This window comes from Platalea leucorodia (assembly GCF_965183815.1).
Source record: "Platalea leucorodia genome assembly, chromosome: 12".
Lineage (NCBI taxonomy): Eukaryota > Metazoa > Chordata > Aves > Pelecaniformes > Threskiornithidae > Platalea > Platalea leucorodia.
In genome coordinates this window covers 2191110-2211500 of record NC_138834.1, presented here as the reverse complement: position 1 = coordinate 2211500, position 20391 = coordinate 2191110, and the positions used below count along the sequence as shown (strand labels likewise).

The following is a 20391-nucleotide window of genomic DNA, read 5'->3' as shown; positions in this document are numbered from 1 at the left end:
ACGCTTCTGGTTTCAGCCAACAAAAGTGGCGCATTTCAGAAAAGCTGGAATGAACTCTTGACATTTCTGAAATATGTTAATTTAGGTCTGTTAGGCAAAGAGGAGGGAAGTGAATACTAAGAACAAGGGCTAATTTTGTGGTCGTGCTGCCATCACCTGCTTTTATCTAATCCCGTTACAGTTAGTTCATATATCAAGGGTACAAAAGATCCAAGTTGAAACCTGCCTGACCCATTGAGAGTGGGGAATTGGCTTCAGGTGCCCTATTACCTTGATTATTACTGGATTTTAAACCTCTTCCTACTGTCTTGCTAGTTCAATAAATAACCCAATGGCTTTATGAAAATGAACAGAAGGTGTCTTGATTTCTTTTGCATCGTGAGAACCGTGGAAGGCCATGCTTTTATTTATACAAGGGAAATAACTTTTCCTGTCAATTTAATAGACGATCTTGGAAAACCTACTAAAAGTTATTTGTGAGATTTTTGTCATTTTCTTTTCTAAATTGCAATTGTGGTGTTTATCAGAAGAAAGGAAGAAATCTTTTAAATACAATTGCAGATTGCAGTGTAACTCAAACTCTCAAGGACATCAGTGGGGGATAGTAGAGTCTTTCAACAGTGAGATTTTGTCTTTGCTGCCAGAAAGGTGTATTTTTTTATATCCAGTGTAATTAAAACAAGAGCTATCCCAGGGTAGAAATAATTCACTCTGTGACATAACTGAAATGTCTTGTCTGTGCTGTCTGGTTTTGTTTTTAACCTTGGGCTTAAAAGGAACCAAAAATCTTTAGTTGTAAAAGAGCACATCATCTGCAAAATATTATAAGCCATTTATCTTTATGTACAAGTGCCATCTAGCACTGTAGTTCCACTTACGTGTCATTAAATGCACAGACCACACTCATTTTGCCCCTAACTAGGAACAGTCTCCCTTAGAAACCCAGGGTATTCCAGACAGTGCTGAAAGAGGCGTGAGAGGCACAAAAGCCGGTGCTCAAGCCAGGCAGAGAGGGCCTCTGCACTCCCGCGGGTCTGCTCGGGATTGCTTCACGCACCAGCTGCAGCCAACGGCAGCAGCGCTCGCAAGCTCGACACGGATGCGCCCGCCGCAGCGGCTTCGCCGGCGGGCTGGCAGAGCATGCCCGCTGGCCCCGGCGTGCTCGGGGCGGGCAGCACTTGGGCTGTGTGGGCACGTCGCTCTCCCCATCTCCCACTCCTTCTGCGGTGTTGGGTTTTGCAGATGTGAAGGCTTTCGGAAGGGCATGACATGGTAGCTGTTCCTGCGTCTGGCTGCAGAGAGTTGGCCAGGTGGGGTCACGATCCTCTGGCTTTGAATTGCGTGTTTGGCTGCATCTTTCCTGCCTGCGATGCTTTCTTCAGACAGCGTTTGTAGGCCAGAACTGAGCCTGCTTGGGTGCCGGGGTTGAAGCAGCAAGAGCTGGTTTGGGTTTTGGTCTCAGATGAACCAAAGCTGCCAGGCAGGTGCTGTGCTGGTCGGTGCAGCACTAACATGAATGTGGCTAGCTGGGCACTGCGGTGACCATCGTACCCTGCTGCTTCAGGTACCTTCAGACAAGGAGAAAATTGACCAAAATAGCAAATAGACTATTTTGAGAACAAGAATTTTATGCCAGCCCTCCATGTAAGTGCTCCTATCCTGTAGATAAGAGCCTCCGTAAGTCATTCCAGCTGAAGATTTGCCCCAGTAACTGCTCTTGCCAGACAAGCACTCATTCATAGTCAGAGGAGGTTTCTTCAACTTTGGGTAGATGCCAAGTTAAACTTCCACTAAGATTTCTTTTATTTGCAGCCTCGATTGATTACTTTTCTCATTATTTGATCTTGATATAGAGACATATGGATTGAGCTATGTTTATATGAACCCCCAAAGATTTTTTGCTGTAGGAACACCCATCGCAGTTGCACGCAAACTGTTCTGCTCTGGCACTCGTAGCTGATATTAGCTGGGGCTTTCAAAGTTTCTACATGTGGCAGTTGGTATGGATCCTCCTAAAGAGCCCGCAGTGTTCCCAGCTAACCAAGAAAGCAATAGCGGTTTGTTAGATGTGCAGAAAAATGCATGCAGACAGCTCTGGAGAGTGTGGGACATGGCTGTGCACAAACCTAATTGTTGGAAAGGATTTTATGAGTTGAATCCAAAGTATTCACCAGTTACTAACATTATACATGCAATAAAAAATTGGGGGGGGTGGGGGTGGGGGGGGAAAATACTTTTCCCCCCCTGATTTCCAGGCAATTTAATGTTAAAACTTGTAAGGGAGGAAGAAGTTCTTAGATGTGAAAAATGCCAGAGTAAATTGCCATTCAGTTTTAATTATTTCTGATGTAACACTTCATTCAGCAACTGGTTTTATTGTTTTCTACTCAGTGGTTTTAAATCAGTGGTCTGCAGATTCCTGGGGTTCTTGGACAGCTTGGGATGCCTGAAAGTTATCTAAGAAAAGCAGGTCTGTTGTTAGCGCATTCGAGTTTGTTGTCCAAGGGTCTGCTCCATCCCAGGAAAATACTTTGGGCGTGCACAAGACTCAAAGATTGAAAATAACTGTTAAAGTGAAAATGCTCTGGGAGGCTCTTTCCCTAGAGAGAAGCTTCTAATGAAACCTATTGTTTCTGGGTTTGGTTATTATTTCCAATTTGTTAGCCCTTGTCAATCTTTGTTAAATCCGAGTTGATGGGGGGGTGGTGTGAGAACTGCCACCCTTTCTCCTTTCCTCCTCCCGTCTCTCCAAGCAGGTAATTTGCCCTCTGCTCATTTCTATGCGTGCTTTAGGTGAACTGCCTGGTCAAGGTATCCAAAGTGTCAGAACAGCTCATTGTGTTCAGCTGTTCAACATACTTATGTAGCTAGCAGGATATTGTTATTAACCTTTTTTCTAGACAAGGATTCCATGAGTTGTTTGATTTGGGTTTTTTTGTTTGTTTGTTTTTTTAAGTATTTCGAGGGAGGGATAGGTTTGTCTTAGTTTCTCAAAAACAGAGATAAGTGCTACTGCCCTTCATTTCACCAGTCTGTAGCTTTATTTCAGGGCAGTTGACATTAAAGAGGTTTATAAATAAGTCTCTACTTTTTGTAGTGTTTGAAGGCAGAGGCCAAATCAACGTGCAATATGCAAAAGGCGGAAAGTTAAACGCTGTTAGCGGCTATCTCAGACGCCCCTGTGGAAGCTGTCCTTTTCCTGCAGAGCAGAGGTCTCCTGAGCTACAGCAGGACAGAGGTGCAGGCGTTGCGTGCCAGGGATGGGGACTGGCTCCCAGTCACACATTGGCTGCAGACCTGTGCGTGAGGCTGGGGAAAAGCTGTGCCACAGCTTGCCTTCCGTCTGGCACCCTGGTTCCTGTGGAGCTGGCGGGAGCGTTCATGGGGAGCCCTCCTGCCTCCACAGCACACTCACTTAATTGCAGGGCTTTGCTATTGTCTCTTCTTTACTTTGGAAACTTTCCTTCACGGGCACTTGGCTGGCAAATCGCTTCTCTGGCATCTAGGGCAGTTGCAAGACAGTGGCACAGAGCGTGCATGGGCAGACCGACAAGACAATCGAGTCTTCCATTGAGTGCAGGGGTCTGGAAAGGTTTCTGCGTCTATCTAGGTATCTTCTGATCAAAAAGTTTGCAAACTGGTAGTGCAAAGGAACTGTTATCTTACTGGTGGAAAATTACAAGTGTTTGCAGTAGCCCGCCATCAGCTTGCATCAATCTCTTTGGGGGTATTGTGCTGTTGTGGTGATTTAGTAACGCGATAACTTCTGGCACTGCTGCAAAAAGACAAACAATCCTCAAGATCAGCCTGCAACAATTCGGTATTTTTGTTCAGGCTTTGGTACCCACTAAAACATCAGTCTTGGAAACGGGACTGCTAAGACTCCCTGAATCTTGTTTAATAAAATCACGTAGCGAGGGCATCGTGATTGTAAATCACACTTGGAAATCGGCCTGCGGAGTACTTGCTGGGTCATGTGGTGTCATATGCCACCACTGTTCCCGGCTTCTTTTTAATTTCCGAAAAGAAGGCATATAGCAGCAGCTGGAGATAGAGGTGGAATTCATTTAGCTGCTTGAATAAAGGCACTGCCAGCAAAAACCAGCAGCTCGACAGTCTTGGGTCGTAGAGAGGGGAAAGGGATCCAAGTGTAATGAAAAGGAAAAGAACCAAATGATTTGGCAGCGTGTGAAAGAGGTAAGGATGTGGTAGAGAAAGGAGCAGGAAGAGCTGAAATGAAGAGCGGGAGTAAACAATGTAATTTAACTTACTCAAAAGGGACAGAATGCTTATTAAAGCTCTGAGAGATGATAAATTAGTGCTTTGCTGCTATTGTTGTTTCAGATAGAGTTGTCCTATGGTAATACTGCAGCAATGAAGGCTGGAGGCTCACGAATTCATAGAGGGGAATGGAAAGTGGGATATATGGTTACCTGATTGAAAACTGGAGCTGGTGAGGCAAAACGTGCAGCCCTGATTCAGGAGAGCATCCTTACGCACGCGTGCTGTTCCTTGGAAGCTGCCGTTACATACTGAAGAGGGACGGTTCAAAATGCGTACTCTGCTGCTCTGAAGGTGTATCCCACGCTGAGAGCTTTTGCCTTAGTCGGGAGGTGCTGTCAAAGCCCTGCTCTAGCTTATGAAACCCTTGTCTGAAATAGCCCCGGAGCCCTCACCTGGAAATGCTCTTTTGCTGTTACTCCTGTGGCAGCACGCAGAATGTCACAAGATTATTTGAGGCGCTCTGGTTTGAAGTTTTCCCCTAAGGAATACTGGGCTGGGGGAGGGAATCGCAAAATGATTCTTATCTTACATTACACAGAATCTCTTGCATTACTTACTGTGGCATATTGTTTCCTCCCACAGAGTTCTGCTCAATCGCTTTCAGGAAGAGGCTACTCCGTAAGTCATTTTACAGCTAATTCTTTCACTTCTGTTGATGTTGATTGCAGAGGTTTACAGTACCTATTGCATATCCACTGACATGAAAGAAATGCAGAACGTAAAAAATAGGGTTAGAGTACAGGACTGTCATGCACCTGGCAGGGGAGAGCCCTGACATGTGAGAGCGCATTAAGAGTCTGGGGGCGTCTTCAGTTTAGTTTTATACTTATAGGGAGGAGTGTTTTTGTTGTTGTTTTATAGTGGATTTCAGCTAGATAGTCACCTCCTGAGAATTAAAAGACACGAGTGGGGCGAGTTTTCAACACTGGTGGGAGATGCTTCCCTCCTTTCCTCCCCCCCATACAGGTTTTCATTTGTGCATTAAATACAAGAGTCAAAGACAAAATTACTCCATTTTAAGAAGAATTGTGACCCTCACCAGTGTGAAGAAAAAAAGTCAATATTCTCTTACGTACAAGCTCCGAGTTACAAAACAAGCTCCCTTCTTCTCAGCGGAGGGTGTTGCTGGTGTTTTCTTCACAGGAGTGCCATAGGTACCAGTGTTCTGGGGCTGGTGTTACAGGGCCAGGGCACGACTACATGTGTATGCAATGTAACAGTGATGTTTAATTGACCATTTCTGTTCCCATGTGCCTTATTTGTATGTGCAATAATGACATTTCTTCATGTAGAGGTGGTATAATTATTTGTTTATTTTGGGTACCTTTGCTGCTCAGCTGTCCAAAAAGGCAGGCACATAGACCTTATTGTGTATGTTAATAGGGAAATAGGAGAGGGCGTGAGTGGCTTAGCGGTGTCAACATGGCAATTCCTGGAATCGCATTCTATCTGACTCTCATAACAAATGTATGGTGTGTAGATATCCGTTACGATACCCTGGTTGTTCAGCCAGCAAGTAACATATACCCTCAGTGCTAGTGCAAAGGTTGTAGATGAAGGCATATGCTAATCCTGTGTGCAAACCTGAACAAGAATGTCTCAGTCCAGCTAACAATTCCTGCCGACACGTATTGACGGTAATTGCTGTTTTCACGACCTCTGCCATGACAAAGTTTTGCCTTCTAGGTGAATGGTCCCAAACTCTGTTTCTAACCAAGAGCTATAACTGCTCACTTTTCATAGACCAGAACAAGGGTGGATGTTATGTACTTCAGGAAGTTGATGTGGAGACCCGGTACACGTTTTTTTGCGATAATCACATGAATGATTTTCTTCCAGTAATTTATGTTGTATGTTTAGAGTTGTATGATGGAACCTGTGAGCCCCTACCCAGTGCTGTGCACGCAGAGGAAAATTGCTAGGCAGGGCAGAATTTATGGTCTGATTTCATAGCGACACTGTCGCATGCTGTCATACACGTTGTCAGAAATTCATAATACAAGACTAAGCACATTTTAATCATAAAGCCATTACAAAATAACGTATGACTTGAGAAGTCCTATGGTTTTAATGAAATAATGTCACAAATTTTTAGACAGTAATGACACGTCTCCTAAGTATCCTCCTGTCTAAATCTTTCCAGCATCCCAGGTAAGTATCATTACTTACTTCACTGGGTTATGAGGAATGTTTGCTCTAGGACCAGTTGAGTGCTGCTTCCCAAACACATGAACAGTTGGATTCACCTAAGCTCCAAAAGGCAGATGCTGTGTCTTCTATTTGTCTGTAAAATGCCATGCATGCCTGTGGCACCACATAAATAATAATGAATCATCTTCACAGATTTTACGACTGAGGGCATGGTTTGGGAATTAAACAATTTCCCACTGGCTATAACATAGGTTGCGAAATCTTAATGGAAAAAGGCCAAAGAATTCTTTTTAGAGTCTCAAGGCCAATAAATCATAGGACTGTTTTCCTCCATTGCTGGCTGTTAAGAAATTTACTTTTGTCTCTCAGAGAAATGATTTTGAGAAAACTTGTAGCTCCTTCTCTGTGCATGTGTGGGGACAAGGTTCTTTTATTTAGCCAACCCGTAACTTCTCAAGGGAGGTAAGAGCTTTCTGCGTGCCAAGGCAGTATTTTGAGATCATGAGTAGTGTGAGCTGGGGTTGCTTTTCCTTATGGGTTGTCATTTTCCCTATTAAACTGCCTTCTGCCTCACCGTGTACCAGCTGTTGAGGCTGACCGTTTCCCTTAAGACTCGGATGCTGCGCTAAATTGATTTAGCATAAGGCAGAGACTATCACTTCCAACACTGCCAGACCTCACTGGCCCAAACCTGCGCTGGAAGCTGATTCTCCCAGGTGGCAGAGATGTTCAAAGCACCGGTTCAAGACGACTGGCCCCAAACCAGGGGTTGTCCATAATATCTTGTAACAGTTTTCATTTTCTCATGAAAGCAGGTGGATATGAAACACTAAGTCAGTATTTTGGCTCTGCCCCTGTTTACATCAAATAGGTTGTTTGCCAGACAAGGTGAAAGCATGATAAAAACTAGTGCTAGCAGGAGGCACGATGGAGACGCCGTTCTGGTATTGAGCGCTGCTCCTGGTATCTGTGCACAGCTTGTGCTGTGGAAGACTGTCACTGGCAGAACGATGATACATATCGTTACTCGGTGAAGTTCTTGTATTGGGTTTCGTAAGCAGCTGTTTAAATACCACAAACTATTTTTTGTGTGTTCATTTTTAGTTAGCTCGTTTCAAATCTGCATGCTTCACTATTCAGTTGCTTCAGCTGTCCTTGCAGAGATGTTTGCTTTCAGAAACATTTGTATAAAAATGCACATTTTAAGGAAATGTGCATTTGCAGAAAGAGGACTTAAAACCTGTAGTAGTAATCTTGTATGGAAAATCCCAATCCAGGGTTCAGCTCATCCAGCTGGGCCGCAGCGAGAAGGCAAGCCAGGCCTGTCTGTGCAGTGAGAGCAGGCTAATGTTGAAAACCTCAGCAAACCGCTCGTATGTAAGGTGCAGACTCTGGAGCTAGAGTTAGGAAGAAAACTGAAGGCAAGCGTCTAAATAATACCTCCTGAGCGTAGAATATTCCAACAACTTCATTGACTTCAGGCTTCCCATGGAGCATTAAGTGTCTAAATAAGGACCGTGCTTGAAATAACTCTGAAATTCTGGTCTCGTTGCAGTTACCAAATAACCTCTGGTTAACTTCAGCGGCACCTAGATGTAATTTCTACACTTGGAAATTGTAGCCTCGAAAATAGCATTAACAGTGACTCGGCACATAGTTTCACAGTCTATCTGTAGGTATCACAGGCAAAATTTCTAATAAATCTATTGCCCAAAGTAAAGTTTCGAATGGTGTTTACTTTTACTTGGATGAGACCTATCTGTGTGTGGACTGTTTCTGCAAGCTCCTTATCTCATCAGTAGCCTGTGTTTCATATCCTTATCTTATTAAATGTATACTTCCGCTGTGCTGAGAAATAGAATGCCAGTTTGTTTATGGAGGTTAATATCTTATTCCCTTTATGACTTGATGGTTACCTACGTGTGATAAACTACTCTAGTCATTTGTCACACTTCCTGCACACAAAAATGAGATTAGTGATTTTAGTCAGAAAGGTCTGTCTGTCCTCTGAGCAGACAAAACAGATTTTCTTTTTGGTAACAGGATGAGAGGCCTGTCTACCGAAAATGCACTGATTTGTTAAAGAATATGCGGAGTTAGAAATTAGCTGTATGTTGAGGTTTCTGTGTATCACTGAAGTTGCCCTGTGGACCGTTTTGCAAGTCTTATTTCTGATAGTTAAGTCAATTTAGGACCTAACATAGTTACAAAGTAGTTACAATGAACCTAAGATCAATACAAACAGTTTGTTATTAATGGCTAAAAAGTTGCGATTGTTTGTAACATTGAGCACATCCTATAAACAAACCCAAGCCGCAGTTGAGCTTGACTCAGTTTTGTAGAGAGCACGGAAAAGGATAGAACTGGGAATATGTGGTAGCTTAAAAAAATAAACAAAACCCTCTTCCAATAAATTATGTAGTTTATTTATAAAGCATCTGTGCAGCTGTTCCTCTTCTGAAATGGAAGGGGCTAAACTGTGGGAGACTTGAAAGCACATGGCAAATGGATAGCCAGTGAACCAACCTGTCTGAGTGTACCTTGGAACAAAAGTACGGGAGGACGAGATGTCTGTTTGGTTTTATTTGTTCTTGGAAGGTTGTGGGGTTTTGTTGGTGTTTTTTTTTTAATAAAAACAGTAACATACCCTTGGCAACAGCAGCAGCTGATTTTTATTCTGAGCTTCTGTAAAATATCAAAGTCTTTGCAGCCTAGTCAAATCCCTGGCAGCTCATCAAATTCTGTTGATTTTACATCTTCCTTGTGGAGCGCCGGAAACCAGTGTCTCAGATAACTTAGGCTGCAGCTCATGGATGGGAAGAAACGTGCAAAACACCATAAGGCTTGCAGAGACACTTGGGTTATCCAGAGTCAGCTCCGTGCTATCTGCAGCCTGCCTTCCTTCTACTTGATGACGTAGCCCGAGATTGATTACGTCATTACCCAGATGAAGCTGGACCCTGAGGCGGTACAGGCAAGCACTGGGTAGGCTTTGAGCACCCTGAGCCCTGCTGCACTCTGCCTGTACCCCAGTCTGCTCCTTCCTGACTGTTTCTCTCAAATTATATTGTTGATTTTTGGAACTGGCTTTCCAGTTGCTGGTGATGATCTTTACAGCCTTCCAGGACTCCTCTCCTGTGCTGTGCACTTGATGCGGCTGTACGGTGGGCTCTTGCCCAGCACAGCGGCCCGTGACCACCCTACCCTGCTCAGATCTTTTTAGCTCATACCCGAGGGCACACTTGCCAGGACAGCAAGTACTGAGCTGTAATTCACCTGCTTTGCAGCGTGGAGGTAGTGTCCAGCCCAACGAGCTCAGTGGGAAGGAGGACAGATATGAACGACTGCAAAGTGCTAGGTAATCATCAGCCTAGGAACTGTTGACTCTTTGCAGGTTTATATAGCCCTGTATATCCTGTAAAGTTCTTTTCGTGGCCTGTTTTAGTTTTGTGCCAGCTCAGTGCGGTTCTGTGAAACCCTGAAACAGATGGTCCCCGCTAAGGAGGCTGTTCCCACGCCAGAAATCCTTGGTGCGTGCACAGGCAGGTTCACTGTTTCAGTGTAATGGTTACAGAAGCTTGCTGAAGATCACGCCAGCAGCGTTCCCCTGATCCGCTCTGTGCTTCAGGGATGCTCTTGTGCTCTTAGGCTGGGGACCAAATTGTCAGACTTGGAAAAGCACCTTCAACAGCATCTTTTCTGTACAGAGCTCAACTCAGTACCACTTCCGACATGGAGCATGGTCCAAGACCCCAGGTGATGGTTATATGCCTCGCCATCTTTGAGATTGCCATGGAGATACTGGTGTCCTGAGAAGGATAAATTTCTACATAAAGATCAACAAAATTATTGCTATGAAGCATATAATACTTCTGGTTGGGAATTCTTGAGTGTGTTTCAGCTCACGGGTGTGGAAGCATGCTTGGTGGCCAGGGGCAAACTTGTATTGTAACTAATGGGGTTTCTCCACCTGCCAATCTGTCATACTCTAATGAAAAATCTTTCCTCTGTAGGTGGCTAACATTTCTTAGTTGGGCTGGAAAATTCATTGTACTGTAGGACCTCTGATAAATTAACATTTTTCTTTGCCAAAAATCAATATTGGAAACAAGGCTCTTGTTAGGAATCTAAAACTCCTTGAGCTGGAGCCAAAGTTAAATGATAAAAGTGAATTTAATATGTATTTCCTGCAATAGTGTGCCTGTGGGCTGGCAACACGAGCAAGACTTTCTGGACAAGATTTATGAATAGGGGAGTAATAATTCCAAAATAAGTATCAATCTCGTTTTGCCATGATGCCAAGTATAAAAGAGGGACTATAATTGTCTTTTTCTTCTGGACAAGAAAAATAATGGCAGATAGGTCCCCTTCAGGTGGAGCAATACTCTGTCTTCTTTGAAGACAGATACTCAGTTAGAAAGAGAAAAGGGGACTATAATAGTGATGTGGCCTGTTAGAGCAATGACAGCAGAAAGGATTAAAAAAAATAGAAAAATAATAATATATAATAGAAACATAAAGAATTTTGAAAGGAGTTCTCCCTCTAAGACAGCAGGAATTTTAGAGAGTTAGGAATATAGTGGTGGGTGTCAATCCAAAGCATTTAACTTCTGCTGGTTTTCTTTTCATGTGTTTCTAAATAGCCTCAGTTTAGAAGAACTATCCCCGTGTTCGAATTCACCTGGACAAGCTGAGTTCACTGAACAAATAAAGAGTGTGTTTGCTCTGAGTGCCGTGTGGGATGGAGCCGGGTTGCTGTAAGCCAGCCGAGGAGCTGGCCCCTTGACTCCGGCGGCTGTCGCGTAAGCCATGAGCTCAAACGCTGTTGAGTAATTACTGCGTATATTATTCCTGATCCGTGGGAGCTCTTGAGGGTTTTTGAAACGTCCCATGAAAAGCATAAGCAGAAGTACAAACATAAGTAAACTACATACTTCAGCTTTACGAATACTGAAGTCCATGAACTTCCTTACAACAAGTTTTCCTTTAGAAGTTCCCTTTTCTGAAAGTCTGTTTCTTCTTAGATGACCTCTGCTTTTAATTAGGATGAAAAGTCCCATAAATTTTCCCTCATCTCCACAGCCATAAGTAAGCACAAAGGGCCTTCTCTGGCAGAATTTCACTCTGCCTGAACCAGTGGCCTTGGCAGAGGGGCTGCTAAGGAGGCTCCCGGCACAGCTGTGCCGGCAGCGGTGCCCCTTTGTCCCTGTGGCCGGAGCGGGATGGGATGATGCTGATTTCCATAAACCCCCAGCTGCAGGGGAGGTGCAGCCAGCTGACACCGCGAGCCCCTTGAGGGATGGGGCATATGACTTCTGTGTGATTTTTGCCCACATTTTTAATCTCCTCTGCCACTGCCCTCAGCTCAGCTTGGGGCGGTGGTGGGGAACGGATCTCTAATCTGACTAGAAAGGCACTATTGTTAAACAGACACATCCCCCGAAATTCCCAGTGCTCCTTGGCTTTTGGGGTAGGATAACCTCGCTGTCACTGGTCTTGCATGCTAAAATGAAGAGTTGTCCTAAATCCATCTTGAATTCACCAGCCTGGAAAGGATTACATCCTGCTGAAGAGGAAAGGCAAAGGATTTTGAGAATATCTGGTCTTTATTTCTGGGCCTTTTTGATTAAGACTGTCCTGCGGCAGTTGTGTCATGTATGCTGTAGCTTTCTTTGTGTAACAGGGCAAGGTATTTGCTTGTCTGTCTCAGCTGTTTTCACGTTGTTATTTGCTCTCATGTCTGTCTTTCCTTACAATCCATTGCCTTGTTTTAACTTTATTTCCTTTCCTGTACCAAAACCAACAAAAAGATGATTAAAACAGACGGTTGATTAGAATCAGGGCTACTTACCTGATGAGCACAGTGAACAGGAGTTAAGTGTGGGGCCTCTTGGGGGGTTTGCTCTTGATTTTCCTTTAATTCTCTAATAGTCTTGTGCAGTGAGAACTGGCGGTGCTAGGGCCTTATACCTGGACAAGGGGTTAAAAGAGCCCATTTCTGAGGGCTGCCGGAGCGTACCAGCGTCTGTGGCGCTGGGTGCTGCGGTAGATTCTTCAGAGGAGATTCACGGGGAGGGACCGGGCTTCACACTCACTTATTTTGTCTCATATCTCAATATACCCTTGCAGAAACCTGCCCCAAAACCACGGAGTGTAAGGGGAGCAGCAGAGGAAATAACAGTACCGCTAACTCAGAAAGCTTTTGTAGAAGTAAAAGACAAACAACATGTTTTGTTGGCCTTCATAGTAGGTGAACAAGAGAGAACAAGGAAAAGAGATCGGGTGCATCAGCTTTGTGGGTGCTATTGGCATTAGAGAACACAGTTTACCATCTTACAGCATTATAAGATTTAAAATACTCAATCGTGCAGCTCAGTGGAATACCCTGCTGTAGTTACGCTCAGGGACCGATGGCTTATCAGTCCCAAAATGGCTTTCCCTGTGTTAAACTGCAAGGAAAACTGGTCTAGAGAGGGTAAGTTATTTGGGTTGGTGATAAAACTAGTCCCTGCACATCCAGCGTGTGGGAGGTTTCCTGTGGGTTGGTGGTCTTCACTCAATTTCATCACTTGCATTTTTTCCTTATCTTTTTGGTTTTTTTAACTGGGATATGTTATTAAAGGCTAGAGAGACATCTTCTATTTCTTCTCCGTCCCAACAGAAGACAAAGATTTAACTTTAATTTAACAAAATAACAGATGCAATCCTAAGTCAGAGCTGACACCAAAAAAGGGTTTGGTTACATGCTGAAGGTGTGGTGGCTCTGCTGCAAAAACTGCAAATGGGGGGGAAGTCTGCTGTGGGCTGAGGTTTCTCTCTTTCTTGCTTCGTGTGTCAGCCTGGCTGCGACGCAGCTGGCTGCTAAAATGTAAATGTACTGGGGCATGTAGTCGTGCCTGCAGTGGAAAGGCAGCACTCCTCCGTCCCCGAGGGGTGAGAGAACAGAGAAGCGGCACCACGCTTATTTCTGTAAGAAGGTGGTCCAGGGAGGAGCCCGGGGTTCCTGGGCTGCCTCTTAGGAATGGTTAAGCTCCTGCTGCAAGAATCAGATCGTTGCTGAAGAGACTGGCTTTCTCATCTGCCGCGCTTGCTTTGCTGGAAGAGAGGCATTCAGATGGAAACCCTGGTCAGCCGTGGGAGGTGGTTCTCACAGAGGGTCGGTGTTTTCACTTCCCGCCGCCTTAACGTTTCAGTGTCGCAGTTCCTTGTGGTCGACTCCAGCCCCGGTCACCGTGACTGGCTGGTAACGTTTTGGGAAGGTGTCCTTTCTGCTTTTTATAGCAAATAAATAAATGAAACTGTAAGAGACTCCTCCTTACATGATGCAAAAGGACCAACTGCAATTCTAGAAAGCCAGGGAATGCAGGGCAAGGGCAGAAAGGCAAATGAATCCGTTGTGCGTAACCTGTGTGTGAGATACGAGTCACGCAGGGGTGGGAGACCTTTGCAATACCATTTGGCAACTGGTAAGGCCAAGTACTCTGCTTTTTCCTTAGCTCTTTGTTTTATTAAGCAGCTTTAGGGAGGCAGTGGTGTAATTCTGAAATTCAGGCGTTGCTGTACCCAAAAGTTGGTCATTATAAGTCTTGTTATAAAACCCTTTGATCAATGAGACTAATTTCATGGAGAAATTTTTAACTTCCAGTTCAGAATACCCAATGTTTCAGCTTAGTTTTCAAGTGATTGTAGCTGTTCTCTCATTTTTCAGCTCATCACAGGTCAGGAACTCAAAGGCATTGAGGCTGACTGAAACAACTGTTCATCGCTCTGAGCTCCGCTTTGTTTTTGTGGGAATTGTCTGCTTCTGTAGCAGCTTCGGTTTCATTAGTTTCTTTAAAGTATGGTTTACTAACCTGTTCTTGGAACAGGTACAACCACCAAAGCTGCTTTTTAATTAGCCCTGTGGTCCATCCGGTGTGTGTGTGCTAACATCTTGGCTGTACAATGTACTTCCAAGGAAAGGGAACAGTCTGCCATAGTCTTGTAACCTTGAGGTCAGTTTTGAGCTCAAAATTGCTTTTGATTATGGCGTTAGTCTGTGTCTCAAAAAATAATACAAAATGCAGCAAGCACTAGTGGTCCTTACCCGGTGCTGCCGAGTTACACGCTCAAATGGTATCAGATCTAGATTTTAATGGAATTAACTGCTTTATTTAGAGATTCTTTCCAGATGCATTACTGTGTTACTGGTTGTGAATATTCAGAGTTTTGCAACCAGAATGATGGAAAATTGGCATACGGTTAGATCATTGTGGACACGTCTGCAGCGGTTTCTACAGGAATGTAGCCTGATTCATACCTTTACTGTCTGCATTTCATCTCTGTGCTATATGATGGATAAGACTTTGTGTGCCTTAACACTTACAGCCTAGATCTGTAGTATCCTGAGGAATTTTCTTGTTTGATTAATTCACCACATGTGTTCTCCAGAAAGCCCTCATGACATTGGCAGTCTTTGAGAAACATGTTAGGACTGTGTAGATGCTGGGTGTTTGCAAACCTCAGTTCAGTTTTTCAGATTGGTACTTTGCTATCTGTAAGCAAAAAGCAACTTTGGGTTTGATTCAGAAGCTGTTGTGTGTGGTTCTCAGGTTTTCTGGGCATGGTCATACTAGATGTTGGGATGGTTTGTGCTACCCTTGAAATCAGCTAATCAAAGCAGGACGATTTTTGAACATATTGTAGCAATTAGAGTGCTGTAGATGAAGGATGGTATAGACTGCATAGCGTGAGCTTTTACCTTAAGCAACATCAAACTCAGATCAGTTGGTAATTACCAAAGGAAAAAGTCATTACATTGAGATGGGTCAAGCATATATCTGTTTTAAAAGATTGATGAAACTCTGCCGTCAGCTGCAGTGGTTAACTGCTTTATTTTGCCCGGTATCACGTACGCTCTATAAATAGCTAGAGGTGAGCAAGTAAAAACATAACTGTTGTCTGTGGGATTTCACCCTACCTTCAATCACAGAATATGGTTTAATACTACTTTTCTTTAAAATTATTCTTGGTGAACTGGTTTCCATATATCATCAGGTCATTGTGACAGCTATCAGAACTCCAGAAGTGATGTCCCACTGTGTGACCAGAGCCACCCGCCCTTCTTTCTGCCACCTAGTTAAGGGCACCAAAGGGTGTCAGTGGGGGAAATTTCTTACTGCCTTCACTAGGTGAGGACTAGGACCTTCAGACTCTGGGCAGCAACAGCTGAGAAGTTAAACGTAATGGGATACCTGTAATGAACCAAAGATTCAAAATTTGTTTTCAAAATTGCTCGTTTAAAAGGCCTTTCTCTGTAAGCATTCTTTGTAGCAAAACACAAGCAGGTGTTGACACAAGCGTGACTGTAAGGCTCGTGATCAAAGGTCGATCAAACCTCCTCTCCCAGTTCGCAGAACACATTTTCCCCACTGTATTCATGTTGCTCTTCCAAAGCTGCTTAATAGCAGCTAGGCCAAGTAGCACACTGGCTTGAGAGAAAAAGAGCTTGAAGCATGAAGATTAGGGTATCACAGTGGAGATGCCCGAGGCCTCTAAGCCATGCGTAACTGGCAGGCATCAGTTGTAACTGGTGGAGGGTGGTCACAGGCTTCTTCTAAGCGTCTTCCCCTCCCCCTAAGGACTCTGTTCTCTGAAGAGCCCTAATTCGGTTCATTTCTAGAGAGCCAGGGAAGAGGGCAGGAGAGAGTAATAAATGGTCCCTTGAAAACAGGAGTCAGTAACACGCGCCACGTGTCGACCTCGGCAGCTTATTTAACTGCGGCCAGTTTCCTGCTGAAGATTCATTTCGAAGAGATTGTGAGAGCCGTCGAACAGGAAGCTGCAGCTTCACCAAACGGTTTCGGTATCAGTGTGTTATCTGTGGTCATTCCCCTCTACAGCTTGCGGCCAGCTTCTGGTTAGCAGAGAAAGACACTTTGAGCTGAGCTGGCATCAGTTCCCACCTACTTAATCAGTTAAGTTGTGAGCCGTGTGGTTAGCTCGAGTCCTCTGGTTGTCTTGTGGATTGCCAGTGACAGGAAGGTGGAGATGCATTGAGTGGTTCAGACAGGAATAGCTTGGTTATCTGATGGTCACCCCAGAGACTGATAAAATTATGTGAGCTCTTTTCTGAGAAGACATCAAAAAGCAGAAACTGTTGTCTCTAACCACCTGAAGAGTTTACAACGTCAAGGGAAATTTTGCTTATCTTAAAAGCCTCAGAACTGTTAAGCCGTCTTCACCGCTGCGGACCACAGCAGTGCCTTAGACTCTGGGTGCACGGAACGAAGCTAGCAGACCGTCGCGTGCGAAGCTGTAAAATCTTATTGAGGAAGCATTATAGTTCAGATCTTCCAAAATTGCTTTTGCACTTCAAATTCGGAGGTGAACAACTTGAAACATATGAGAGGAACCAGCCTTTTCCAAGGGAGCGTGCTCTGTATTTTTAGAAGACTCGGCCTCTTTGAGGCTGTCACATTGTCAGGAGTTGGGGCATGCCAAGTGATGAGTCACTTTTCAAAGCATAGCCTGTTTGATGAGCCCAGACTAATCTGAAGCCAAAATGATAGTGGCTGTGACATGGGCTTGGAAAGATTAAAACAGAGAAGGTGGTCGTATCCTTGGGACCACTTAGGGCACTTGGTTCGTTTTTGTCATATATTTGCTGAGCAAACCTCAGGATTAGAATGGACAAGTTTCAGAGAGAGACCTTGAGCAAATGAGGTTTTAAATTAGTACTTTCAAAGAGGCCTTGGGCAGGTTGCTCTGGGCCTCAGTGCCTGAGTGTCTCTAGCCTTAAAATGGGGTAGTGGTACTCATCTCCTTTGTCCATTGAGATGTAGAGATGGAGAGTGTTCTTCTGAGTTCTGCTACTATTTACTGAAATAGGTAAGGTAGTTCTGAACAGAACATCCACCTCATTTTTGTGTCTTGTGCCTACAGTATAAGGAGCTCTGTGCTGCTTGTCCCATGTCCCTGTCTGGCCATCCCTCTCCTCAAACCAGGCCCCTCAGCTTCTGTCCCCCAGCCGCAGCCCAGCTCCCCGTGCTGCAGGTGCCGGTCCTGGCAGCGGCTGACGTCCTGCGGGTGCTGCTGAGCAAGCGTGGGGCAGGCAGTGCCTCCCGCTGGAGCGAAGGGCTGGGACATCTTACACCCATCCGGGAGAGGCCCCCAGGGGCTGGTCCAGAGCCCTCGCACCCATGGGGGCCATCATGCTCCTAGCCCCGTCCTCGCTGCCGGCCTTGGAATAAAAGCAAAGGTAGGCTGGGCGGCAGGGCTGCGGCAGCCCAGCCTCGCCCCGTACCTGCGCGTCGTCAAAACTTCATACTGAATTCACGCAATCTGAGGCGTGATTTGTAGCTATAACGATCACGGTGATGAAATCCTGCTTGTCTGTTGGTTTTCTTCAGATTTGGAAATAAAGCCTACGTGTTTGGAAGGGCATGTGTCTGTACAGGAGGCATGTAAGATGCTTTTGTCTGCTTGCCTTGCTTGGCTCAGCCTCTGTCAATGACAGCCATAACAATCAGTGCGTTTTTGACTCAAAGCTATTTCCTTTCCTGGTGCAGATTATGTCTGGTATGCATAACGTGTTAATTTAACAAAGCAGTTCTTTTGATACAGCTTTAATTTTTTAACAACAGCTCGGAGGCAATGATGTACAGATTATATAGTGTCAGTTTCCCAATTAAAGTTTTACAGGAAAATACTCTGGTTTTGCTTTAAGCCTGTGTTGAATTCTTCCTTCTGGCACTTGTGCAAATGGAAACTGTGCTATTGCAAAGCATCCATTTGAAACCTTGAAATATTTATTGAGGCTGCATTGAATACTGAAGCAGGAATCTTCCTGTAGGCTTGTTGATGTCTGTCATACGCATATATTTTGTAATTAAATGTCTGGAAGCTTGTGTGTGCGCGTGTGTGGCTGGTTTCTTGTGTTTTATTTTTTTGCAGGTTTTGTTGTTGTTACGCTGTTTTTCCTGAGAAATGTATTTAAGGCGTCCCTTTTAAGAGTTCCTATGAAATCTTATCCAAGGCAAGACCACATCTTTGATTTATAGCGATGAAGCTCCTACTAATTGTTGTGCAGAACACTGAGGAGGTGGCTAAACTGCTGCCCTTCCTAGATGTCAGACCTTGTGAAGATCGTTCCTGCGGTATGACGTGCCTGTTTGGAGGATGGGGATGGAGAGCACCTGAAGGGACTAGAAGAAAATATTACATTCCTAAAGCACTACCCATAAACTGAACAATTTTATATGTGTAACTTCTTTTCTTTCACCTTCTTCTTCCCAACCCTTTGTCTTGGATAGTATCAGGTCAGTGACTTTTCCTGTTTGTATCACCTAGAAGCAACAGGGACTGACCATACCCAAAATCATCTGCTGGTCTGGGACAGCCTGCGACCCAGAGTGGGCTCCGAGGGACGGGGTTGTGTGGAGTGTAAGCTGAAACTCGAAGGGCAAAGCAATGTAGCACTGGCATTAGTCAGGGCTAGGAGTCATCGGCTCCAATGGCAGCAGAACGTGCCACCGTGAAGCTGCAGAACCAAATGCCCGATGGCATCTCCCTTGTGCCCTGGTCTCTGGTGTCCTGGTGACACTCTCAAAGTCCTCGCCACTGCTCGGTCCGACCAGAGGCATGTCCCGGCTCGGAAGTCTCACCCACCTGGAAGCTGTGTGATGACTAGAAGAACTGGGGTATCAGATGCCTAATTTAGATTAACCTGCAGCCTGCAGTAGCATTAGTTATTGCTCAGATTGGCAGAGAAGCGTGGTAGTATGAAGAGCTCTGCAATTGCATCTAAATCTGGCCATTAGCGGGGAAAGTACAGCTGCGTTTACTGGATGGCGAGCGTGATCTCCGAACCTGCGACAACCCAGCAGGCTGGGGCTGGGGCAGGCAGCTTCTCTGCCTTCACAATGTGCTGGGAGTCTGAAATATTCTCTGCTGCCAAAGTGCCAGGGAAGCCACCTGGCCCACTCTGAAACCAAATGCTGCAGTCTCATGTGTTTATCACTTTCCTTGTTTTCTTTCTTTTTCTGTTTCCAACCAATCTCTTTGGATTAGTCCTACTGCTAGATAATTATGACTTCCATATCTACATCTTTTTCTCAAGCTTGGCTGCATTATTTTTGGGCAGCTATTTAAGACTTTTATTATATTTTAAAACATATTGTGTCCTTATTTCCGTATTTGCATTTCAGAACAAACAAACAATGATGTTTCTCCCAGTACATCATTCTTCAAATATTTTTCTTAACAAGTAGAACTTCTTCAGGCGTGCCAGAACCAGCTTCATGATATGAATCCTATTTATGGATCCTATTTAGAGCATTGGAAGGGAGGGAATTAAAGGGGCTGTTTTCACACACACTGTATCTGGTGCTATGTGAGAAGGTAGGGTAAGAATTGGTTAATATTTCAAGGAAATTACAGTAGTTCCCTAGAAGAAAGGCCTTTGTTTCTTTCCTTCTTTCTTCTCAATGTTTCTTCTTAAAATCTCTGTGTTATTTTCTTCATCAGACACTGGAACAGAGACTGAGGACCTAAGCAGGAGGGCAGCAGGCCTGGGGAGCTGGGCTAGGTCTGCAGGATGAGGGGCACCATATGGAAAGCCTTAGTAGACACTAAACAAGATGAACGCACAAACTTCTCACGTTGCTGCGGTATGATGGTCTATTGATACATATATGGAAAAAAATAGGCATTTATGTGGGAAATAAAAGCCAAGGCATTCATTATCAAAACCAAAAGAAATTGATTCTGCAGCAGTGTTTTATTTCAGTGACTTTATTTGTGTAATGGGCAATGATCGATGTAAAGTTAATCGTTTTATCTGAAGGATGTTAGCACAAGCTGCCAATTAGTCTGTGCATTGCTGATGGGCTTCGCTGTGGTTGGCGCAGAGAGCACGCGTATTGTGGGCAGCATAGCCTGTCAGGCCCCGCTTCATCCCTAAACTCGGTACGTTTT

At 44.6% G+C, this 20391-nt stretch overlaps 1 protein-coding gene across 17 annotated transcripts in view; it reads left to right on the top strand.

Moving 5' to 3' along the window:
- FBRSL1 (fibrosin like 1) overlaps positions 1 to 20391 on the top strand; it is a gene marked incomplete at its 5' end in the record, with an annotated part of 551881 nt that overhangs the window by 250071 nt on the left and 281419 nt on the right. For 15 of the 17 annotated variants that reach the window (XM_082325246.1, XM_082325251.1, XM_082325245.1 and 12 more), the window contains one exon: positions 4867 to 4902. The exons of the other annotated variants lie outside the window; for them this stretch is intronic. In XM_082325246.1, coding sequence (XP_082181372.1) covers positions 4867 to 4902 — 36 coding nt within the window. The remainder of the gene's footprint in view (positions 1 to 4866; positions 4903 to 20391) is intronic. 17 annotated transcript variants of the gene reach the window in all.